Here is a 21915-nt window from a genome sequence, read left to right as displayed (position 1 = left end):
TTGAGTGGGAGGGATTGTATAGTGGATCTACCTTTTAGCCAATCAACTAAAAATAATGTGTTCTCACAGATATATTAGCGTGCCCCTCAACAAGTAAGGGTGGAACCTGATCCTTGAGACTATACGCAGGGATGATAGTCTGCCTGAAAAAAAATAAACTCTAGTGAGAGGCAATGATGAGATTGCAGAGCTCTTATAATACAACACCTGTACAATGTCAATGCTGTTTAAGCATCATTTTGCCAATGACCTTGGCGCAAAAAGGCACCCAGTTCTTAGGATTTACCTCCAGCAATTAGGGTCTTCCAACTTCATGAGAGGCTAAACAGGGAGGGGTAGGTTTGGCAGGGAGAGGATCCAGCAAACAAATTACTAAGGATGAGCTTAGCCGTGTTCACTAACAGCACATGCAGAGCCCGCCAGGAAGTCGGCACTGCACATCGCTAATCAAAGGCAGTGAGACATTTCTGGATCTCTGCAGCTGCATATCGGGCCAATGTCTCACTGCTTGTGATTGGCACTGTGCAGTGCTGGCTTCCTGGTGGACTCTGCATGTGCTGTTTGTGAACACGCCTGAGCACATCCTTACAAATTACTTACCAACGGCAATCAGCATGTGGCCTGGAGCTGACCAAAAAAAGAACATCTTAGTTGGGGGAGAGGCTGTCTTTTATTCAGCTTGACACATGTTGTCATGTGGGGCTCCAAATGAGGTGTTAACCCGTTATGTGCTGACATGAGGTGGGCCAGAAAATGGGATATACACATAACAGGAGGGGGAAAGAAGGAGGACGGAAAGTTCTATGAAGGATACAGGTGTCTTGGATATACACAGCTGAGATCTCTCAAACAAAATAGTCTTATATTGCTGATAAAGTACAATTTTTTTATGCTTTTTGGTAACTGAATCATTTTAACATCTACATAGCAGGAACTATTTAATCTTTGTGCCATAGCATTAGAATTGTTTTATTTCTACCTGCAGCATGACATAATTATATTACAATTATAGGAGAAATACACATCTTTGTATCTCTCTAAAAAAAAAAAAAATTCTAAAAGTCTGTACAATGGTTTTGTTATATGTGTTTAAACATAAATTCATTCTAAATGTATTTTTTTACCTTAAATATAGTCTTTGTTAAATTACCAAGTTGATATATGGCATAACATTCTGTATGTGTGTTTTTAAAGTTAGAGCTTGCAAGATCTGTTTGTTTGAGAGAAATCACGTGTCGATTTCAACACTTTTGTGGCGTCATTGAGGAAAAAAAGTTAACCAATCATGAAGCAGTTACTAAGTTTTAAGATGTTGACATTTTAAAACTAGAGCTTGTGGTTGTGCCTCAGCATATATATTGCCCATATTGTTAATATTTGAAATTATATTCTTTGTTTATTACCAGTTATATTTTGATATTATTTTGCACTGATTTGAGTAAAAAAAAAAATATATATATATATATTTTTGCACAATATCGTATTCCTTTTGTCTTCATCTTACCGCAGATAAACAAATTTGAGTGATTTGTGGAAATACGGGCAAATCTCCTAAATCATAGATTTTTGCTTATTTCCATATTTCAGTATAAATACCCTGACAGTGTTATATCTCCAAACCGTATAAAACTGCTTACTGTAATCATATCCTTTCTATGGGTTAAGCTAATAGAAACTTTGAATGCAGGATTTTGTAGAAATGTTTATAGGTGCAATTAGAAGTGTGTGCAACAGAGTACATTATAAAAAAATGATGATTGGTATTATCTTAAACTATATTGTATGACTACTAGAAATGATTGGTCGTATGTATACACAGACGCTATTAGCCCTGAGGGCTTTCACATTGGAGAGACAGCAGCGGCTATTTCAGGTTGGTTTGCAGGCGCTATTTTTAGCGCAATAGCGCCTGAAAAACAACCCAGTGTGAAAGGGGGCCGAAGTCTGACCATTGGAGTACAGGCAGGCTGTGCGCAGGTAGAATGCAAAGAAGAAAACTGACCATTCTGAGATAGCTGTAATTCCATGCGTGGCATGGGCACTTTGAAATAGGAAAGCAGAGTACTGGCAGAATCACCAGGAAAGGGAACAGAATACTTTTTCATACAAGTACACAATAACACAGACTCACATATGAGGAATGTGAAATGTTGGGGTAGCATACACTTTAAATGTTGGATACCATTAACATGATGATTATGAAGGAAAGGATAGCATTAACCTTTTGATTGAAAGAAGGAGAAGCATAATCAAATCCTGAAGTCATGTTTTTTTTTTTTTGTTTTTTTTTTTGTTTTTTGTTTTTTTATTGGAGTTTGGATTTGTCAGTGACTGTTCCTATTTTTTAACCTTGCAGTTTCATGATTAGAAATTGTGTGTGGAGATTAGCCTGAAGACTGCTGCTAGTAGATAGTGTTCATAAGTGTTCAGCATGGAGCTGGCAAACTTGCCATCTGCTCACTGCACAGGTTTGAATGATGATGATCCCGGTATCGGTCTCACAGCCTGCCATTGCCATCAGATCCCGTTTATCACAGTGTGAGTGGTTAAGCAGTTTTCAAACATTTAGAATTATCATTCTATTGCTTGTTGAGTGTGTACTATTTTCTCATTATGTATTACTCATTTGAGATGCTTTCGGACTACTTAAATGCTTACTAGCTGCCTAAGGCTACTTTCACACTGAGGCAGTGGGAGCGTCGGCGGTAAACCGTCATTTTAGCGTCGCTTTTCAGCTACTAGCGGGGAGTTTTTAATCCCCGCTAGCGGCTGATAAAGGGGTTAATAGCACCCGTGTAGCACCACTGGCAAATCGCTTTGCAGGCACTTCGGCGGCACTGCCCATTGATTTCAATAGGCAGGGGCGCTTTAGGAGCGGTGTATACACCGCTCTTTAAGCACCCCAAAGATGCTGCTTACAGGACTTTTTTTCTTAACATTTCGCAAGCGTGCTGCCCAAAAAGCGACAAGAATACACTGTAGGCATTCTGTGAAATGTGTGGTGGAACAAAGAGTCATTGAGTATCCAATATTATGCTGCCCTGGCACACAGCCATATGTAGCCACCAGCAGTTGAAGGCATAGGTCAAGGTAACCTGCCATCCATAGCTTTAATTGTTTTAGGACTTTGAAAGAAACTGTTGGTAGTGTAGTGCCTTGACCTGTTCACTTATTTCTGTGATTGACAGCTAGTTATATTTGAAAACTGGCCTGTGTATGATTAGCATTTGTATTGTATTTTGTAACTTTGTAACACAGAATACCACATCCTACAACTATGTCACTCACATTTTTAACAAAGAAAAGTACACAAAACACACAAATGTATTTTTGCTCATTTGTTTATGTATTGTGGAGTATTAATGTTAGACGCCAACAGCATGGTCTTTAGAATCCATTTCTATCGTAAAACTTTGCCCGCGCAACACAATCATTCGAGTAGTCCTTCCCAGTTGTATTACTGTCAACTGCCTCAAAACTCTTGACGTTGCTTGGACCCATGTTGTATGCTGCTAAAGCACCTGTGACAAAAAGATTATATATGTAGACCTTAGTGAATGTGGTAAAAATTCACTTTGTATATAATACCCAATCGTGCACAAGGAAAATAAAAAAAAAAACACTTTTTTTGCTTGCATACCATTCCTTTACAAGCTGAAGCCTATTTGCCTTCAGTAATTCAACCCTATCATCTTCTTTTCTTCTGCGGATAGAAAGGAACCACTGTATAAGCCCTGAGTTGCTTTGAGCTCTCAGAGGACTTAGTGCTGGAAGGGGTCTTTTGTTTTTAAAATTTTGATGGCTTAATAGTGAGGCAAAGGAGGGGGGCATACAATTAACCTGTTGCTGACAAGTTCACTTTAAAGCATACTTTTACCAGTTTACAATACATCAAAATATTCCTCTGCTAGAGATTAGTGACTTGACAATTAGGAAAGATGAAGGAGGGAATGTGCTTTCATAAAGCACTGACCGTTCCCATATTTAACATGACATTTTCTTTTTAAGATATCCAGTCACTTTATATATACGCTATGTTAACATTTGAATCTTCACGGATTACATTTGTTCATGTGGATGATTACCTTTCATAACCTGGCTTCTTGACCAGCTTGGAAATTTTTGCTGGATTGCTTCAAACATGGAAATCAGTATTTCTATGGCCTGTAAAATATGCTCTTCACTGTCCCATGCTCCACGCGGAGTATGCCATCTTTTGTCGATCTGGTTTTAAGAAAATCATATGATTTGTTAGTTGAGCTTTAAAAACTACATATAATTAATATTACCACATTTAGTTGCAGCAGATTGGGGAAGAAATACTCTATTCTGTATTGTTCCATTAAAGTCTACATAAAGTGGTATTAAACCCAAAAATCATTAGATGTGGTAGTTTTCTTCTTTTAGGGTTTTTCCTCTTTAATTCAGGTGGTACGTTACTGGCCAGATCATCAGGTGAAAACACAGTGCTCCCACTGGATGAACGACAGGCACAGGATTGAAAGGCAGCAGCTACAAAATACTGTAGCTGCTGCCTTTAAATATATGGACATTTACCTGCCCAAGGAGCCCACGATGTCTGCACCCCCGCCAATTTTCAGATTGGCTGTCGGGTGCTGCTGCCACCATTCATCATAAGGGAAGCCAGCAGTGAAGCCTTTAGACTTCACAGCTGGATCTCTACTGCGCATGTGCTGTGCTTTCTAACTGGCCTGGTGCCAGAGGAATGAGGAGGGGTCTTAACTTTTGAGGGGCGGCGCTGTCTCCTAGAAGTGGGGAAGAGCACATGTCAAAAACAGGTACCTGTTCCACGAACACCCCCCCCCCCCTTTCCGGAAAGGTGCCATATATGGAACCAGAGGGAAGGGGAGAGTAGATAAGTGGAGGTTTCACTTTTGAGTGGAACACTGCTTTAGGCGGTTACAGCAAACCTGTTTTTTTTTTTTTTTTCCCTTTGGGATAAAATTTGTAATTGTAAGCACTCCTGCCAGCATTGAATTGTTTGTCTCATTCCTGTAACTGATACTTCTGTGAGAGCTTGTTTTTTTGGAAAACAAACTTACCAGCCAGATCAGCAGGTGAAAATCGAAGAAAAAGCCTAAAAAAAACAAAAAAAACAAAAAAAAAAAACATACAAAAAACAAATGCAGCCATCACATCTAAGAATTGGTAAGCTGCAATATGGCCGGGTTCACACTGGTACGACAAACGCTCCGACATTGGGAGCTCATGTTGCATGACGTGTGAAAAAAATCAATGTTTCCCTATGGGAGCCGTCTTAACTGGTCTGATTTTGAAGATGCTCCCTGTACTAATTTGGTCTGACTTTGATCCTACTTCAGCCCATTGACTATCATTGACCTAGGATCAAAGTCAGATCCTTGTCCTAACTATCCGACTTTGGCATCCGACATTGTATTATTTCCTGCCCCCTGCTGTAGCCCCTCCCAGTGTGTGTTCGTTTTGATTGGTCAAAGGACAAGTCGTACTATCTGAAAAGTCGGCTCAAAGTAGTATCATGTTCATGAAAGTCAGATGGATGTAGGACCAATGTAGGACTGATGTCGCAGAGAAAAGTAGGATGAAAGTTGTACTACTGTCATGTAGGGATGTAACGTACGGACGGAGATCACGTGACGTCACCCGCGGTCATTGATCATTTTAAAGATCGTATGAAGCTTCGTTATTGTAAGTGTGTTTTTTATGTATAAAAAAACATGCGCCGTTTAGGAGATATTTTACTTAGTCTGCCGAAAATTCCTATGATGCATGCGCGGGGTAGAAAATAAACTAAGCGTTGTTTCTTCCCTCGCCTGTGCCATTAGTCATGTGATGTCATGCGGCTTCAGCAAATCAGAGCCGGAGTCCGTGGCCCCGAAGAGGGCCAGAAGATGGATGCTGCCCACACAGGGGACATCACTGGATTCTTTTGCAGGTAAGTGGCAAATAATGGGCTAGTATGCAACGCATTCCAGCCCATTATGCTTTTCATTTGCAGGCTGCAGCAGCGAGCAAAAGAGAAAGCAAAACCCATCAGGGTTTACTTCCTCTTCAGGCTGGGTTCACACCGCTGCGGCAGCGAGAACCGGATGTGATTCGCACCGCACTGCAGTGCAAATCACATCATGATCTCTGTGCGATGCAAGTTCAGCCATACAGATAGGATGGCTGAATTCGCATCGCACCCACCGCAAACTCACACGGGACCCTTTTTTTGGTGCGCAGCAGAATCGGATCGCATGGGTGTTCACACCATGCGATCCGATTCCTGTCAGAGTTTGCAGATCGCACTGCGATATGCGAACTGATCTGGGGGTGTCATTAACATTTCACTGACACTCCCAGCATAGGGCAGTGTGAACTGCCGGCGGGAGGCATGCGATGCAGGAAAACGGTCTGTGAGTTTTGGTGTGCGGCCGTCTCTTGGCAGGTTTGCTGTTGTGCCATGTTCTTTCCATTTGGTTATGATAGATTTGATGGTGCTCCTAGGGATAAAAGATTTAAAAATTTTTTTAATAACCTAACCCTGACTTGTACTTCAACAACATTGTCCCTTACTTGTTTGGAGAGTTCCTTGGTCTTCATGGCAGTGTTTGGTTAGTGGTGCCTCTTGCTTAGGTGTTGCAGCCACTGGGGCCTTTCAAAAAGGTGTGTATATGTAATGACAGATCATGTGACACTTATACTGCACACAGGGAGACATCATTTCACTAATTATGTGACTTCTGAAGGTAATTGGTTGCATCAGTGCTTTTTATGGGCTTCATAACAAAGGGGGCGAATACATACGCACATGCCAGTTTTTTATTTTTGAAAAATGGTTTATGTATATGTTTTTCTAATTTTACTTCACCAACTTAGACTATTGTGTTCTGATCCATCACATATAATTCAGATTAAAAAAACATTAAACTAAAGGCTGTAATGTAACAAAATGGGTAAAAAGCCGGGGGGGGGGGGTTGGGGGGTGAATACTTTTGCAAGGCACTGTATTTGCATGCTGTGCATTATAAGTTGTTACCATATGCGTTTTATTGTCTATACCAGGGAAATGCAATTAGCAGACCACCAGCTGTTGCAAAACTACAAGTCCTATCATGCCTCTGGGTGTCATGCTTGTGGTTGTCAGTCTTGCTATGCCTCATGGGACTTGTAGTTCTGGAAAATCTGGAGGTCCGCTCATTGCATATCCCTGGTCTATACTAATGGCCTCTGCTGAGGCACCTTTTTAAAGAGGATTTTTTTTTTCATTTTATCCATTGCCAACACTACCTAACAGGCTCTTAATGTGCTAAGATTGTAATCTGTTATGCACATAGTGCCTGTATTTTTGAATTTCTTTTTTATAAATGAAAGATATTTTCTATATACACTGCATCCCCGGGAATGCGAGAGTTAAATGCTAGTCTTGACTATGAGGCAGGGAACAGGCAGAAATACTCTTACTCTGCTCTCACAGGCTTCCTAACCCTCCTTACGACCGATTGGCGTAAAACCCAGTAGATAGATAATGAATATTAGCCGAACTCTGTGTTCCATGATGTATGATAAAGAAATCCCAATTATCAGGTTTACATTACATATACATAGAGGGAAGATGGCAATCGCACACCTAGTCACACGAGTCTCTTTTTTTTCTTCTTTTTTTTCAATAGCCTTAAGCCTGAATTACAAATTCAGAGATGCTCCTGTCTTTCAAAACCTGGGCTTCATTAGCTATTCTGTTAAAGCCAGTGACTGAAGGTCACAGCTGAGGGTTGCCCCATAAAGGAGTATGTGGTGAGATATCAGAAGGGTCATTGAGTTTCGCCGACACCTGCAGCCACACACGAACCGTAGTTCTCATAGGGGAGGTAATATCTGGGTGTGCCTTAGGCCCTCTAAAGACCAAATTACTGAGTGCAGCATAGGAACCCAAAATTGCTGCCTCCAAATTAACCGACGGATTGGACCGATATTGTGCAAACCACCACCTCACCGTCACTAGCACCGCCGCCTAATAGTACTGTTTCAGGCACGGGGGGTTGGCTAACCCTAACCCTAAGTCCTGATAAAAAGCCATTACTAGTAAAAAATTTTAAAAAATTACCATAAATCTCCCCTATTCTGTAGATGCTATAACTTTTGCACAAACCAATGAATATAGGCTTATTGCAATTATTTGATTACCAAAAATATGCAGAAGAATACACATCGGCCTAAACTGAGGAAAAAATACGCTTTAAAAAAAAAAAAATTGGGGATATTATAGCAACATGTACAAAATATTCCCCCCCCCCTCGAAATTGTCATATTTTTTGTTTGTAACACAAAAAATAAAAACCACAGAGATTATCAAATACCACCAAAAGAAAGCTCTATTTTGGGGGGAAAAAAGAATGTCAATTTTGTTTGGGAACAGCATTGAAGACCGCGCAATTGTCAGTTAAAGCGACGCAGTGCCAAATTGTAAAAAGTGCTCTGGTCAGAAAGGGGGTAAAATCGTCCGGGGCTGAAGTGGTTAATGTCTTCACTTTTCTACATTCAGTTCCTGCAGCTTTAACTGGTGTGTGTATTACTGTTATAAGCAAGTGTGATTTTGTAAAAATTTGGTACAGTTTATATATTGTGCATACTTGTCTGTATTTTTATTACCATAAATTATATTTCATCAGCATTTCCAGTGTGCTGCTTATTCATTTGACTAGTAATGGAAACCTTTGATTACCTGCATCAGGCCAAAAGCATTGCCATAATCACCCCTATGATTGTGGTCCAAAGCATTGCCAGCACGTGATTCACGAGACATGATTGCTGCAATTATAGCTGGGTCCACACCAGTTTTCCTGGACACAGACATGATCTTCGCCTTATAAGAGTTTACCCTTTGGAGATCTGTTTCTGCCAGTTTTTCAGATGCTATTACTCCTTTAAGAAAGTAAAAAGAATTTGGTTATGGAAGATATTAGCGAAATGTTTTTATATAGCAAGAAAAGTTACAAATTTGACTAAAACGCAAAAAAAAAAGGGATGGATTTATATACAGTGTATATATAAAATATATAGTAACAGCCCCAAAACATCACTGCTCTAGAGGACATCTGCATGGAGGAATGGGCCAACATACCAGCAACAGTGTGTGACTTACAGAAAACGTTTGACCTCTGTCATTCCCAACAAAGGATATATAACAAAGTATTGAGATGAACTTTTGATATTGACCAAATACTTATTTTCCACCATAATTTGCAAATAAATTATTTCAAAAATCAGACAATATGATTGTCTGAATTTCTTTACACATTTTGTCTCTCATAGTTGAGGTATACCTATGATGACAATTACAGGCCTCTCTCATCTTTTTAAGTGGGAGAACTTGCACAATTGGCTGACTAAATGATTTTTTGCCCCACTGTATATGTATGTGTGTGTGTGTGTGTGTGTGTGTGTGTATATATATATATATATAGCACTGACCCCCAAAGGAGCAACATTTATTGGGCTTACTGTTACCTTCTTCACCTCGTATGCGTCTAGGGGTTTCCCGAGGTAGATGGCGCAAGAACTGCAGAGCCTGATGGCAGATCCACTTATCCACCTAAAGGGATTTTTATTTGTGAAAGGTAGTTAACAACACAGTCTCGCAGCATAGGATCAGCGGATTTAGGTGAAAAGTCCAGGTACTCTTAATGTCAAATTCAGTATGAAAAAGTCTCTCACTTTCAATAAATCCAATAGAATAGCCAATAGCCATAGTCACAGCTGGATCCTCACCCTAACTGGATAGTCCTTGTCTTACCAGGCCTAGCAGCCAAAAGGGTGCTTGAGTCAGGAACAAGTCTCTGCCACAGACTTTGCTATAGAACACGTGAGGGAAATTTGAAAGCTTGTAGGACACTGTTGTGGTACTAGTATCTTGCAGCCAGTTCGGCGATACCGCACAAGGTTGGATTCACTTGGGTCCTTCAACTTGTCCAGGCTCTTGTTGAGAAGCCAACCCTTGCGTGGTCTTCTCCCGAAGAGTCCTCCCCTGGATAACTTCACAGTTGCTGGGCCTCTCCACTAACCGAGGCAGCACTGGACCACCTCCGAATCCTTCCTTCAGTTTCCTCGCCTCGGGCTAGCCAGTCCCGAGACGTAAAGTCGGGTGGATCCACACCCCAGGCCATGGAAGTCCTGTGGGCTGGTCAGGAGGACCAGGATCATGCAGTCAGAACATACTTCTGGACCGGATATCCCAAAACACGTGACATCCGCACCTTAAGTACCCTTTCCCAGAAGGCACAGCAAGAGTGACACTCCCACTGGGCTGGTTCCAAGAGAGAGTAACCTTAATGCACCCAACTAGACTGTTTCAATACCTGTCAAAAGTGACAGTGCCCACTATGGCCAGGCAGAACACCCTGCAGTCCAATCAGACTGATGCAGAGGTAAAAAATTTAGAACAATTAAATCCAAACCAAACGGCAGTTTAAGGGTAACATTAAATTGCAAAAACATATATCGCATGCTCTTCAGGAGCCAGCACTACATATACACATATTATATAATACTGAATCAGATCAGATAGCGATTGCAATTCGTTGCCAGAGGTTACAGTGTATCATTACCACTCACCGACTGGTTGCTAGAGGTTACAGTATGCATTACGGTTCATTGGTTGCTAGAGGTTACAGCACATGATTTCTGATTGTTGCTGGAGGTTACGGTACATCAATAATGCTCACTGATTGGTTGCTAGAGGTTACAGCACATCACCTCCTCACTGCCTGCACACCATGGACTGGGGAGGTGAGGGGACCCATTAATAAACAGAAAACTCCAAGGGATCCTAGGACTCCTGGGATCAGTGGCAGTGCTGGGGGGGGGCGGGTGTGATCAATGGCAATGCTGATTGATTTTTTTTTTTTTTACCGACTACCAATATAAAGTGGCGTTTCAACACTGGCCACTAATGTAATAGGGGTTTACACTGACCACAAATGTATTAAAAGCATTCACAGCAACCTCCAATATAAGGAGGGATTTACACTGACCACCAATGTAAGGTGTCAGCGCGGGCTGACAGTTCCGCTCTAGGCCCCTATGGACTCCTCCAACCATAGGTGACTGCACAGTGGGGTAAGGGTAGGTGCCCCAACACACGTGTTTATATTCAAATGTGCATGTAGATGGGGGTGAGGCTCAACACTTTTGTGTGTGGGGGGGTCCGCTATTTGATTCAGAATGGTTGTGACAGGTTCTCTCTAATGAGACATCAGGGGTCTTTTAACCCCTGATGTCTCACCTGCCCACATTAAAGTTAATGGAGCGCAATCCGTGGTCCATTAACTTCTTCTCTGGCTGTGGCAGCTGGGGGAAAGTGACAAGCGAACCCAGAAGTGATGTAATACACGTTGCTTATGAGTTCTTACTAGGTAGAGGAGATCAGTGAACAGAGGTTCGCTGGTCTCTTCCCTCTACCTGGTAGCACCTGCCATGTCAATCATGGCTCCGCAGTTGCGAGCGCCATGGAGACTGGTATAAATGGCGGGAACATGCGCAGGGTTGACAAATGCACAGGGGTACGTGGAAGGAATCAGGCCTGTCAGATTTACACACATTCCTGGTTGCTGTAGCATGAGTTAAAGCCCTGCTAATGCCAATGTATGCCATACATCAGAGGCAAAAAAGGGTTAAAGAAGTCAAGAAAGGCCTTGTCTATATCAAAGCTCAACAAAAGGCCAACGTTTGTGGTATTAGCATGGTATGATAATATTTGAGTCTCCTAGTGTTATTCTTCAGCTGACTGAGGGATGAAGCCACACTGATTTGGGGAATCGCCCCAGAGATCATCCATGCGAGACAAGTGATCATCGATATTAACCACTTGGGTACCGCGCTATTGCCGAATGACGGCATTAGCGCGGACCTAGATTTCCGGGACGACGTCTATTGACGTCGTCCCGGTTACGAGCGGCCTGCGCGCCCCCTGAGGGGCGCGCGCGGCGCGCTCTGTGATCGGCGAGTCTATGAGACTCCTGATCATCGATCCCGACCCCTTATCACGTGATCAGCTGTCAGCCAATGACAGCTGATCATGTGATAGAACGGAGCCGGTAATCGGCTATTATTCCTCCTCGCGCTGATAGCGCGAGGAGAAAAAAAAAAAGCCGATCACCGGCGGCCGTGATCGGGACATCAGTCCCGATCACGGCCAGCAATGCAAGGCACCACATGCCACCTGCCAGTGCCCACCTGCCTCCCGCAGTGCCATCCTGAAGTATAACTAAAAGTAAAAGTAAGTGCCCCCCGTCTGTGCCCATAGTGCCCACAGTGCCACCCACAGTGCCACCCACAGTGCCACCCCACAGTGCCACCCACAGTGCCACCCCACAGTGCCACCCACAGTGCCACCCAATCTGCCTCAAAGGTGCTGCACCCCAGTGCCGCCCATCAGTGCCCAGCAGTGCCGCCCAGCAGTGCCGCCCATCAGTGCCCAGCAGTGCCACCTATCAGAGCCACCTATCAGTGCCACCTATCAGTGCCCATCAGTCCCATCTATCTGTGGTACCTATCAGTGCCCATCCGTGCCACCCATCCGTGCCACTTATCCGTGCCACCCATCCGTGCCATCTTATCTGTGCCCATCTTTGCCCATCAGTGCCGCCTTATCTGTGCCCATCGGTGCCGCCTTATCTGTGCCTATTAGTGCCGCCTTAACTATGCCTATCAGTGCCCACCAGTGCAGCCTATCAGTGCCCATCAATGCAGCCTATCAGTGCCCACCAATGCAGCCCATCAGTGCCCACCAATGCAGCCTATCAGTGCCGCCTTATCAGCGCACTTCAATGAAGGAGAAAAATGACCCGTTTGCAAAATTTTATAACAAACTATTAAAACATGATTTTTTTTTTTTTTTTTGCATCTTTTTTTGTTTGTTTAGCAAAAAATAAAACTCCGAGCTGTAACTAAATACCACCAAAAGAAAGCTCTATTTGTGGGAAAAAAATGATAAAAATTTCATTTGGGTACAGTGTTGTATGCCCGCGCAATTGTCATTCAAAGTGCATCAGCGCTGAAAGCTGAAAATTGGTCTGGGACTGAGGGGGGTTTAAGTGCCCAGTAAGCAAGTGGTTAAGGATTGAAATGGGCCACATGTTATCCAGCGGCATAAGGTCATTTCCTGGTTTGGGGACCATTGTAATATGTGCCTGTTTAAGTCTCTATAACTATTACAGTAACAAAGATATGAAAGGTATAACGTTTCTCTAATACATAATCCCATAACTTTTATTGGTCTTACTGTGAATGTGGTCATACAAAGGAAAATATTTCGGATAGAGTAATGCTACGGTGCACAAAACACCTCATCTGGTGTTTCTCTGTGCCAGTGCATGTCACTCCACATGTACCCACCCCCCCAAAGCACTTTTGTCATCTTTTGCACACGTCTAAATTTTTTACTGTAAAAAAAATCTATATTTTCTCAATCCGGGCCCTGTAGAATACAATAGATGCAATTTTTTTATGCACGATCTCAGGAGCTACTTCCTGATTGGTCAGGAGGAGAATTGGGTAGACGAAATAGCGAATATTTTGCGCCCCCGGACCCACCCTTTTTTTGAGAGCCTCATTCTCTAATCACATGCTTCTAAAAAAAAGAAACGCCATTGGAATCCATGCGTCTGGTGCCCCACATGTAGATTAGGGGGCCGGACACATGGTCCAGCGCCCCTGCACCCTGCATTACAGGCCACCAATGGCTCCACAGCCACCCAGATCACACTTATATTAAAGCCAGGGGCCCAAAAATAAAAACAAGCCTACAGATGCTACTTCAGCCATAAGCTTGTTTTGACCTGTTGACTCTTTGAACTTGGTGAACTAGTTAAAATCCATCATTTTCATTAAAGGAGTAAAAACATTTCTGCTTCTGCATTTCAGATGGTATGGGCTTTAAATATAGTGGTTTTGCTATGACTGAGACTTAGACCATTAAGTTGCTGCTGATGGTCATTAAAATTAGAGTCTAATGTTCTAGTTAGCTGATTTTTGTTTTCCCATACACCAGACATGACTATATATTTATCCATCACTGCAGTAAATAAAAAGTCCTTTGTTACACTCAACTTGATTTACTATAGAGTGTGTTTACAAATTAGCTGAATGGTGTGAAGCTAAGGCAAAACTCACTTTGCAAATACCCAGTCCTATGCAAGGAAAATAAAAATTATTTTTGCTTTGAACAGGATTTGATGATTGGAATCTGCATAGCGACAAGCTAGCTGAAAAATCAGATGACTAACACCAGCACTAAGCTAGGTGGGAATCAAATTGTCAATGGGGAACATGCTTTATTCCTTTAGAAAATTAACTCACTCTCACCTTGCTTCCCTCAGGTCCTCTACCAGTGTTTCTCAAACTTTTTTTAGTCAAGGCACACTTTAAAATCATGGAAAATCTCAAGACGCACTCTAAAATTATGGACAGTCTTATTTTACATAATACATAAAAGCGGGACTGTACTGGGGAAAAAAATATTAAAAGCCAGCAGCTATAAATACTACAGCTGCTGACTTTTAATAAATGGACACTCACCTGTCCCGGGGTCCAGCGATGCCGAGGCCGATCGATCTCTCTGCTCTCGGCTGCTGTCGCCACCATTCTAGGTGAGGGAATCGGGAAGTGAAGCGAATCGGCTTCACTTCCCGGTTCCCTACTGCGCATGCGCGAGTCGCGCAGCGCAATAGGAATTGTCCGCGCTGTCTCTGGGACCCGTGTGTGTCCCAGCAGACAGCGCGGCAGGACAGGAAGAGGCACAGACTCCCACGGGAGTCTATACCCGGAAGTGGGTGTAAATACCTGTCTTTGACTGGTATCTCCACTCCCCTCCCCCTGAAAGGTGCCAATTGTGACACCGGAGGGGGGGAGGGTTCCGATCAGCGGAAGTTCCACTTTAGGGTGGAACCCCGCTTTAACATCCACACACGTAGGACACCCAGGTGATTTATTCTTCCAAATCCAATACACTTTTTTTGAACACTGGTACTGACTAGTATTCTAGTGTTTCTTTTCTCCCTCAATTTTTCTCCATCACTCAGCTAATGTGACCCCAGTGCTGACACAGAGGAGTATTGGTTGTTAGGACATTGACGGCTAGAAGGTCGTAATTGTGCACAGTAAAAGCCTGTGGCTTTGTGTAACTAAAAGGTAGGCTTCATCCATCTGGCTTTTTGGGACAATTTTTAGACATTTTGCCCAGGACCCCCTGAAGAAACCTGAAGGCACCCCAGTTGAAAAAGGGTGCCCTATTTTAACCACTACAATTCAGGGCACTTTCGCCCCCTTCCTTCCCAGCCCAATTTTCAACTTTCATCGCTCTCGCACTTTCAGTGACAATTGCGCGGTCATGCTACACTGTACCCAAATGAAATTTTTATCATTTTGTTCGCACAAATAGAGCTTTATTTTGGTGTTATTTATTCACGACTCCGGAGTAGGCTTCTCTGAAGAGAACTGTTTTCAGGGATCGTCTAAAAGCTAATAAAGTAGGAGACAGGCGGACAGATTGGGGTAGGGCATTCCATAGGATTAGAGAGGCTTTGGAAAAGTCCTGGAGGCGAGTATGGGAGGAGGTGATGAGGGAGCTAGAGAGCAGGAGGTCTTGAGAGGAATGAAGAGAACGAGTAGGTTGGTATTTAGAAACTAAGCTAGTGATGTAGCTGGGGGCAGAGTTGTGGATGGCTTTGTATGTAGTTGTTAGTATTTTGAATTAAATTCTTTGGCTTATCGGAAGCCAGTGGAGGGATTGACAGAGAGGAGTAGCAGACACAGAGTGATTGGTAAGGTGGATGAGTCTGGCAGCGGCATTCATGATGGATTGAAGAGGTGATAGACTATGTAGAGGTAAGCCAATGAGAAGGGAGTTGCAGTAGTCGAGGCGGGAGATGACCAGCGAGTGAATTAAGAGCTTTGTTGTCTCATTGGTTAAAAAGGGGCGTATTTTGGAGATGTTGCGGAGGTTGAGGCGGCAGGATTTGGACAGTGATTGGATGTGTTGCTTGAAGGAGAGTTCAGAGTCCAGGACTATACCTAGAACCTTGGCGTGAGGGGATGGGCTTATGGTTGTGCCATCAATTTTGACAGTGAGATCAGGGGAAGGGGCATATGGGGGAGGAAAAATTATAAGTTCGGTTTTGGATAGATTGATTTTGAGGAAGTGATGTGACATCCAGACTGATATATCTGATAGTAAATTAGTGATACGTGAGGAGACAGAGGGAGTGAGCTGAGGAGTAGAGAAATAGATTTGGGTGTCGTCAGCATAGAGGTGGTATTGGAAGCCGTGGGAGGCTATCAGTTGACCCAGGGAGGAGGTATAGATTGAAAATAGGAGTGGTCCAAGAACAGAACCTTGGGGGACCCCAACAGAGAAAGGAAGAGGAGAGGAGGATGTAGAGTTGTAAGAAACGCTAAAGGTGCAGTTGGATAAGTAGGAAGAGAACCATCGTAGAGTAAGGTCACGGAGACCAAAGGTGTGGAGTTTTTTGAGAAGGAGGGGGTGGTCAACCGTATCAAAGGCAGCAGAAAGGTCCAGGAGGAGGAGTACAGAATAATGTCGATTGGTTTTGGCCGTTAGTACATCATTTGTTAGTTTTAGGAGAGCAGTTTCTGTGGAGTGTTGAGGACGAAATCCAGACTGAAGGGGATCAAGAAGGCTATTATCAGCGAGGTGGACACTCAGTCGGTTGTAGACCAGCCGTTCAAGTAGTTTGGATAAAAAGGGGAGCAAGGAGATGGGGTGTAGGTTGTTAGGATTGGATGGGTCCAGTGAGGGTTTTTTAAGTATGGGTTTGACAAGTGCATGTTTTAGAGAGTTGGGGAAGATGCCAGAAGAGAGGGAGAGATTGAAGATGTGAGTTACAGAGTGTAGCATAGAGCCAGAGGGTGAACGCAGCATTTGCGAGGGAACAGGATCCAGAGGGCAGGTGGCAAGGTGGACATTACCAAGTAGTTTAGCAACTTCGTCTATAGTGGTGGGGTTGAAAGAGGGAAGTAATGATTGTGCCTGTGGGCATGATGTGTAAAGCGTGGAGGGTATCAGAACAGTAGAGATCTCTGCGCAAATCATATCAATCTTCTGTTTGAAGTGATTAGCAATCTCCTGGGCAGTGAGTGAGTTGGCGGGTGGTGGCGGTAGAGGACGAAGTAGAGAGTTGAAAGTAGAGAAGAGTTGACGGGGACGGGATGATAGGTTGCTGATGAGAGTGATAAAATAGTTCTGCTTGGCAGAGAGGAGGCTAGAATTGTATTTTTGGAGGGCAGATTTATATTGGTTGAAATCTCTCTGAGACTTGGTCTTGCGCCACAGGCGCTCATGAGCACGACTGTTTTTTCAGACTTCTAGTGACATCTGTTTGCCATGGTTGAAGGGGTCGGGGCTTGATTCTGTGTGTAGTGAGGGGGGCCAGTGAGTCTAGGGAGGCTAGAAGTGAAGTGTTGTAGACAGAAGTGGCTAGGTTGGTGCAGGATAGGGGTGAGATTTTGTCGTAGAGGTTGTCAATAGCAGAGTAGAGAAGAGAAGGGTTGAGATGACGTAGGTTTCTGCGGGTAACTTTAATGCGGTTGGAGGGAGAGGAGGTGAAGGAGGGACAGAGTGAAACTAATAAGGTGGTGATCAGAGAGAGGGAGTGGATGGTTAGAGAGGTTGCATGGAGTGCAAAGGTGAGAGAAAACGAGGTCAAGAATATTGCCTTCGGAGTGAGTAGGAGCGTATATCCACTGTTTCAGGTCAAAGGAGGAGGTTAGGCTGAGAAGTTTGGAAGGAGCAGAAATGTTAGTATTAATAGGGATGTTGAAGTCCCCGAGAATGATTGTGGGGATTTCAGAAGAAAGAAAGTAGGGTAGCCAGGCAGAGAAGTCATTGAGAAATGTTGATACTGGTCCAGGGGGCCTGTAGATCACGGCTATTCTTAAGCCCTGTACACACGAGCGGACTTTTCAACATCCAAAGTCCGACGGAATGATTCCGTCAGACTATTCGATCATGTGTGGGCTGCAACGGACTTTTGATTCGCAAAAGTCTGACAGACTTTAGAAAATGGAACATGCTTCAAATTTTTCCGACGGAACTCCGCCGGACCCAGTTCCTACCGAGAAATTCGCTCGTGTGTATTCTATTCCGACAGACTAAAACCGACGCTAGGGCAGCTATTGGCTACTGGCTATGAACTTCCTTATTCGAGTCCAGTCGTACGTCATCACGTTCGAATCCGTCGGAGTGTGGTGTGATTGTGTGTGGCCAAGTCCGCTCAGTCAAAAAGTCCGCCAGAACTCTGTCGGAACTCCGGCAGAACTCCTTCGGAAGTCTGTCGGACTTAATCCCTCAAAGTCCGCTCGTGTGTACGCGGCATTAGAGAAATTGGAGTGAAGAGACGAATGCAGTGTGCTTCAAAAGAGGAGAGTGACAGAGAGGGAGGTGGCTGAATTACCTGAAAGGTGCTATGTGGGGCTAGAAGGATTCCGACACCTCCTCCCTTACGTCCATTGGATCTGGGGGAGTGTGTCCAAAGAAGACCACCATGGGATAGGGCCGCAGAAGACGCAGTGTCGGATTCGTGAAGCCAGGTTTCGGTACATGTGATTTTAGTGGGACATATGTGGGGGACATGTTTTTATTATTAGGGACATGTGTTTTTATTATTTGGGGACATGTATGTTTTGGGGACATGTGTGTTTTGGGGACATGTGTGGGGTGTGTTGTGTGTTTACACTAGACTGATGATCAGTGAGTAAAAAGCTGTAAAAACAGCTCATACTCACTGATCATCAGCCGGCTGCAGCGATCTGCTCTCCTCTCCTCAGCGATGACTTCTGTGTGAGGAGAGGAGGAGCCGATTGCCTAGCAACCGGCTGTTTGTTTACATCACATGATGGCCGTGATTGGACACAGCCGTCATGTGATCAGGAGGGCCGATCACAAAGCCCTCCTGCCGATCTGAGATGCGCTGTGTCCGGGTGACACGAGCACATTGGGATCGCGCCGCTGCGCGGGCATGCGCGTGCGATCCCGCTCCTTCTGAAGGATGTTCCTGAACGTCCTATCAGAAGTAGATGGCTCCCACCCGGCCGTATATGTGCATTGGCCGGGTGGGAAGTGGTTAACCTTGTCATCACTTCTTCATTGCTCCTTCTGCCATCATAGCTGGCACTTGGGGATGAGCCGAACACCCCCCGGTTCGGTCAGCACCAGAACATGCGAACACGCAAAAAGTTTGTCCATTAAAGTCTATGGGACATGAACGTGAAAAAAACAAAAGTGCTAATTTTAAAGGCTTATATGCAAGTTATTGCCATAAAGAATGTTTGGGGACCCGGGTCCTGCCCCAGGGGACATGTATCAATGCAAAAAAAAGTTTTAAAAACTGACTTTTTTGGGAGCAGTGATTTTAATAATGCTTAAAGTGAAATAAAAATGAAATATTCCTTTAAATATCGTGCCTGGGGGGTGTCTATAGTATGCATGTAAAGTGGCACAGTTTTCCCATGTTTAGAACAATACCACAGCAAAATTAAATTTCTAAAGGAAAAAAAGTCATTCAAAACTGCTTGCGGCTGTAATGTATCGTCGGATCCCGGCAATATAGATGAAAATCATTGAGAAAAACAGCATGGGTCCCCCACCCCAGCCCATTACCAGGACCTTTGGGTCTGTTATGGATATTAAGGGGAACCCGCACCCAAATGTAAAAAATAAAATGGTGTAGGGGGCCCCCAGGCACTATATACTCTGAAAAGAAGTATATATAGTATATGGCCTGCCTTATATACTCTGCAGAAAATTGTGCCTTAGGTGTTGGTGGTACCAGAACACTGCAAGCCCTCATAGTTACTCTTGTTGGGCGCAGGAATGGGCCCTGCTGTGAAATATTAGATAAAAAAAATTGGGCCTTAGATAGTGGTGGTGGTGCCCTAAACCAAACATATTGTTGGAAACTATCATCATTTAAGATTGATTTTTCTATGACTGTGGGATCCCCTATGCTAAGTGACTACCCTATTCCTGCTCAATCAGTTACATCAGCATCAGGTGCTTGATAGCTGCTGCGGATCCAAAAGTTATTCATTTTTATGAATGTGAGTCCATCAACAGAGTCTGTGGACTGGCACACTCTATGATCTATTACAAACCCTCCAGCAGCACTGAATGTGCGTTCAGAAAGAACACTGGATGCAGGACAGGCCAGTAGCTCAATTGCATATTGAGCAAGTTCTGGCCAGTGGTCCATCCTCAGACCCAGTAACCCAGTGGATGCTCTGTTGGAAAGGTCTCCAAGTCTGCTCTTGCCCCTAGATATTCCTGCACCATGTAATGCCGACGATGGTAACCGATCAGACCTTGACGCTGAGGACTGAAAAGGCATCGGTCAGCCGGCCACCAGGAAATTGAAATCTCCCAGGGTCTGAAAATGCATTGCACAAGCCTTTTGTCTAGGCCTCCTGAAGAGGTTTCAGCCTCTCCTCCCTCTGCGAAGGCAGGATGAGTTCTGCAACCTTACCCTTGCAACATTGATCAAGAAGGGTTGCCAGCCAGTAATGATCCCTCTCCTTAATACCATGAATCCTAGAGTCCTTTTGCAGGCTTTGCAGAGGCATTCGATTCTGAGTTCTCTGGGTCACTAAAGCCCCATACACACTATCAGATTGTCTGCTGAGTTTTTCCTTCAGATTTACCAAAACCATGTAGTAGAAAGGCCTGCCCGATTGCATACACATTGAAACTCCTAAGGTTTGACCTCATATTACATGGTTTTGATAAATCTGAAGGAAAAACTCAGCAGACAATCTGATAGTGTGTACGGGGCTTTAGGATCACATTATCCGTAACAACCTACTCCCAGCCATGTACAACTCCTTGGATTTCTGGGGACTGAAAACCATCCCTTAAAGACTGCTGCTGAGTGTTATCTTCCACGTCCATGCTGACACAATCCTCCTCCTCTTCTTCTTCCTGTGTGTTTGGCAGGCCTGCAGGAATACTATCTGGATAAAGGGGGCCTTGAGAGGTAAGGAAGTGCTCATCTTCCTCCCGCTGTTTTGCCTCAAGTGCCATGTCCATTATTCCATGAATCGTGTGCTCCAACAGGAAGACAAGAGGGACAGTATCACTAATGCATGCATTGTTGCTGCTCACCATCCCCGTGGCCTCCTCAAATGGTGACAGGACACCAATGCATCCTTGATCAGTAACCACTTGCGTGGCAAAAAGAAGCCAAGATCCCCTGACCCTATCCTGGTGCCATATTCACACAGGTACTCATTGATGGCCCTCTGCTGCATGTGCAGCCACTGCAGCATTGCCAACGTTGAGTTCCACCTGGTGAGCATTTCACAAATTAAGTGGTTGGTGGGCAGGTTGCATTCCCCTTGAATGTCAGCCAACTGAGCACTGGCATTGTATGACCCATGGAAATGACCACAGGCTTTCCTGACCTGCTTCAGGAGATCCTGTAAGCCTGGGGACCTGCTCAAGAACCGCCAAATTCAGGACGTGTGCCAAACATGGAACATGGGTCAAGTGTCCCTGTCAGAGGGCCAAGAGAAGGTTGGGGCCATTGTCGCATACAACCATTCCTAGCTGAAGCTGGCGTGGCATCAACCACCTCTGAGCCTGCCCCTGCAGAGCTGACAGAATCTCTGCCCCAGTGTGGCTCCTGTCCCCTAAGCAGAACTACTCAAGCACCGCATGGCATCTTTTTGCTCGAGTGCTTGTGTAGCCCCTTGAACGCTTACGGAGCACCGCTCGTTCAGTGGACAAATCTGCAGAAGAGATCACAGAGGAAGAAGAGGAGGAGGGGGTGAAGGAGAGATCTGTGGCAGAATCACCACTAGCATTTTGGAGGCGTGGTGGCCGAACAAGCTCCAACAATACTGAATCCTGTCCTGCATCCTTCC

The 21915-nt window shown here is 44.2% G+C and overlaps 1 protein-coding gene across 2 annotated transcripts in view; it reads right to left on the bottom strand.

The window, feature by feature from the left end:
• Nucleotides 1-3325: 3325 nt before the first annotated feature.
• The window catches only part of LOC143983256 (lysozyme g-like), a 37911-nt gene continuing 19321 nt past the window's right edge, over nucleotides 3326-21915 (bottom strand). For both annotated transcript variants that reach the window (XM_077482728.1, XM_077482729.1), the window contains 3 exons: nucleotides 8708-8907; nucleotides 4086-4224; nucleotides 3326-3521 (listed from right to left, as the gene is read on the bottom strand). In XM_077482728.1, coding sequence (XP_077338854.1) covers nucleotides 3388-3521; nucleotides 4086-4224; nucleotides 8708-8907 — 473 coding nt within the window. In that variant the 3' untranslated portion in view covers nucleotides 3326-3387. The remainder of the gene's footprint in view (nucleotides 3522-4085; nucleotides 4225-8707; nucleotides 8908-21915) is intronic.

Source organism: Lithobates pipiens, unplaced genomic scaffold (assembly GCF_037356315.1).
Source record: "Lithobates pipiens isolate NorthernLeopardFrog02 unplaced genomic scaffold, aLitPip1_a1.2 Scaffold_16, whole genome shotgun sequence".
Taxonomy (NCBI): domain Eukaryota; kingdom Metazoa; phylum Chordata; class Amphibia; order Anura; family Ranidae; genus Lithobates; species Lithobates pipiens.
This window is presented reverse-complemented; position numbering and strand designations above follow the sequence as displayed.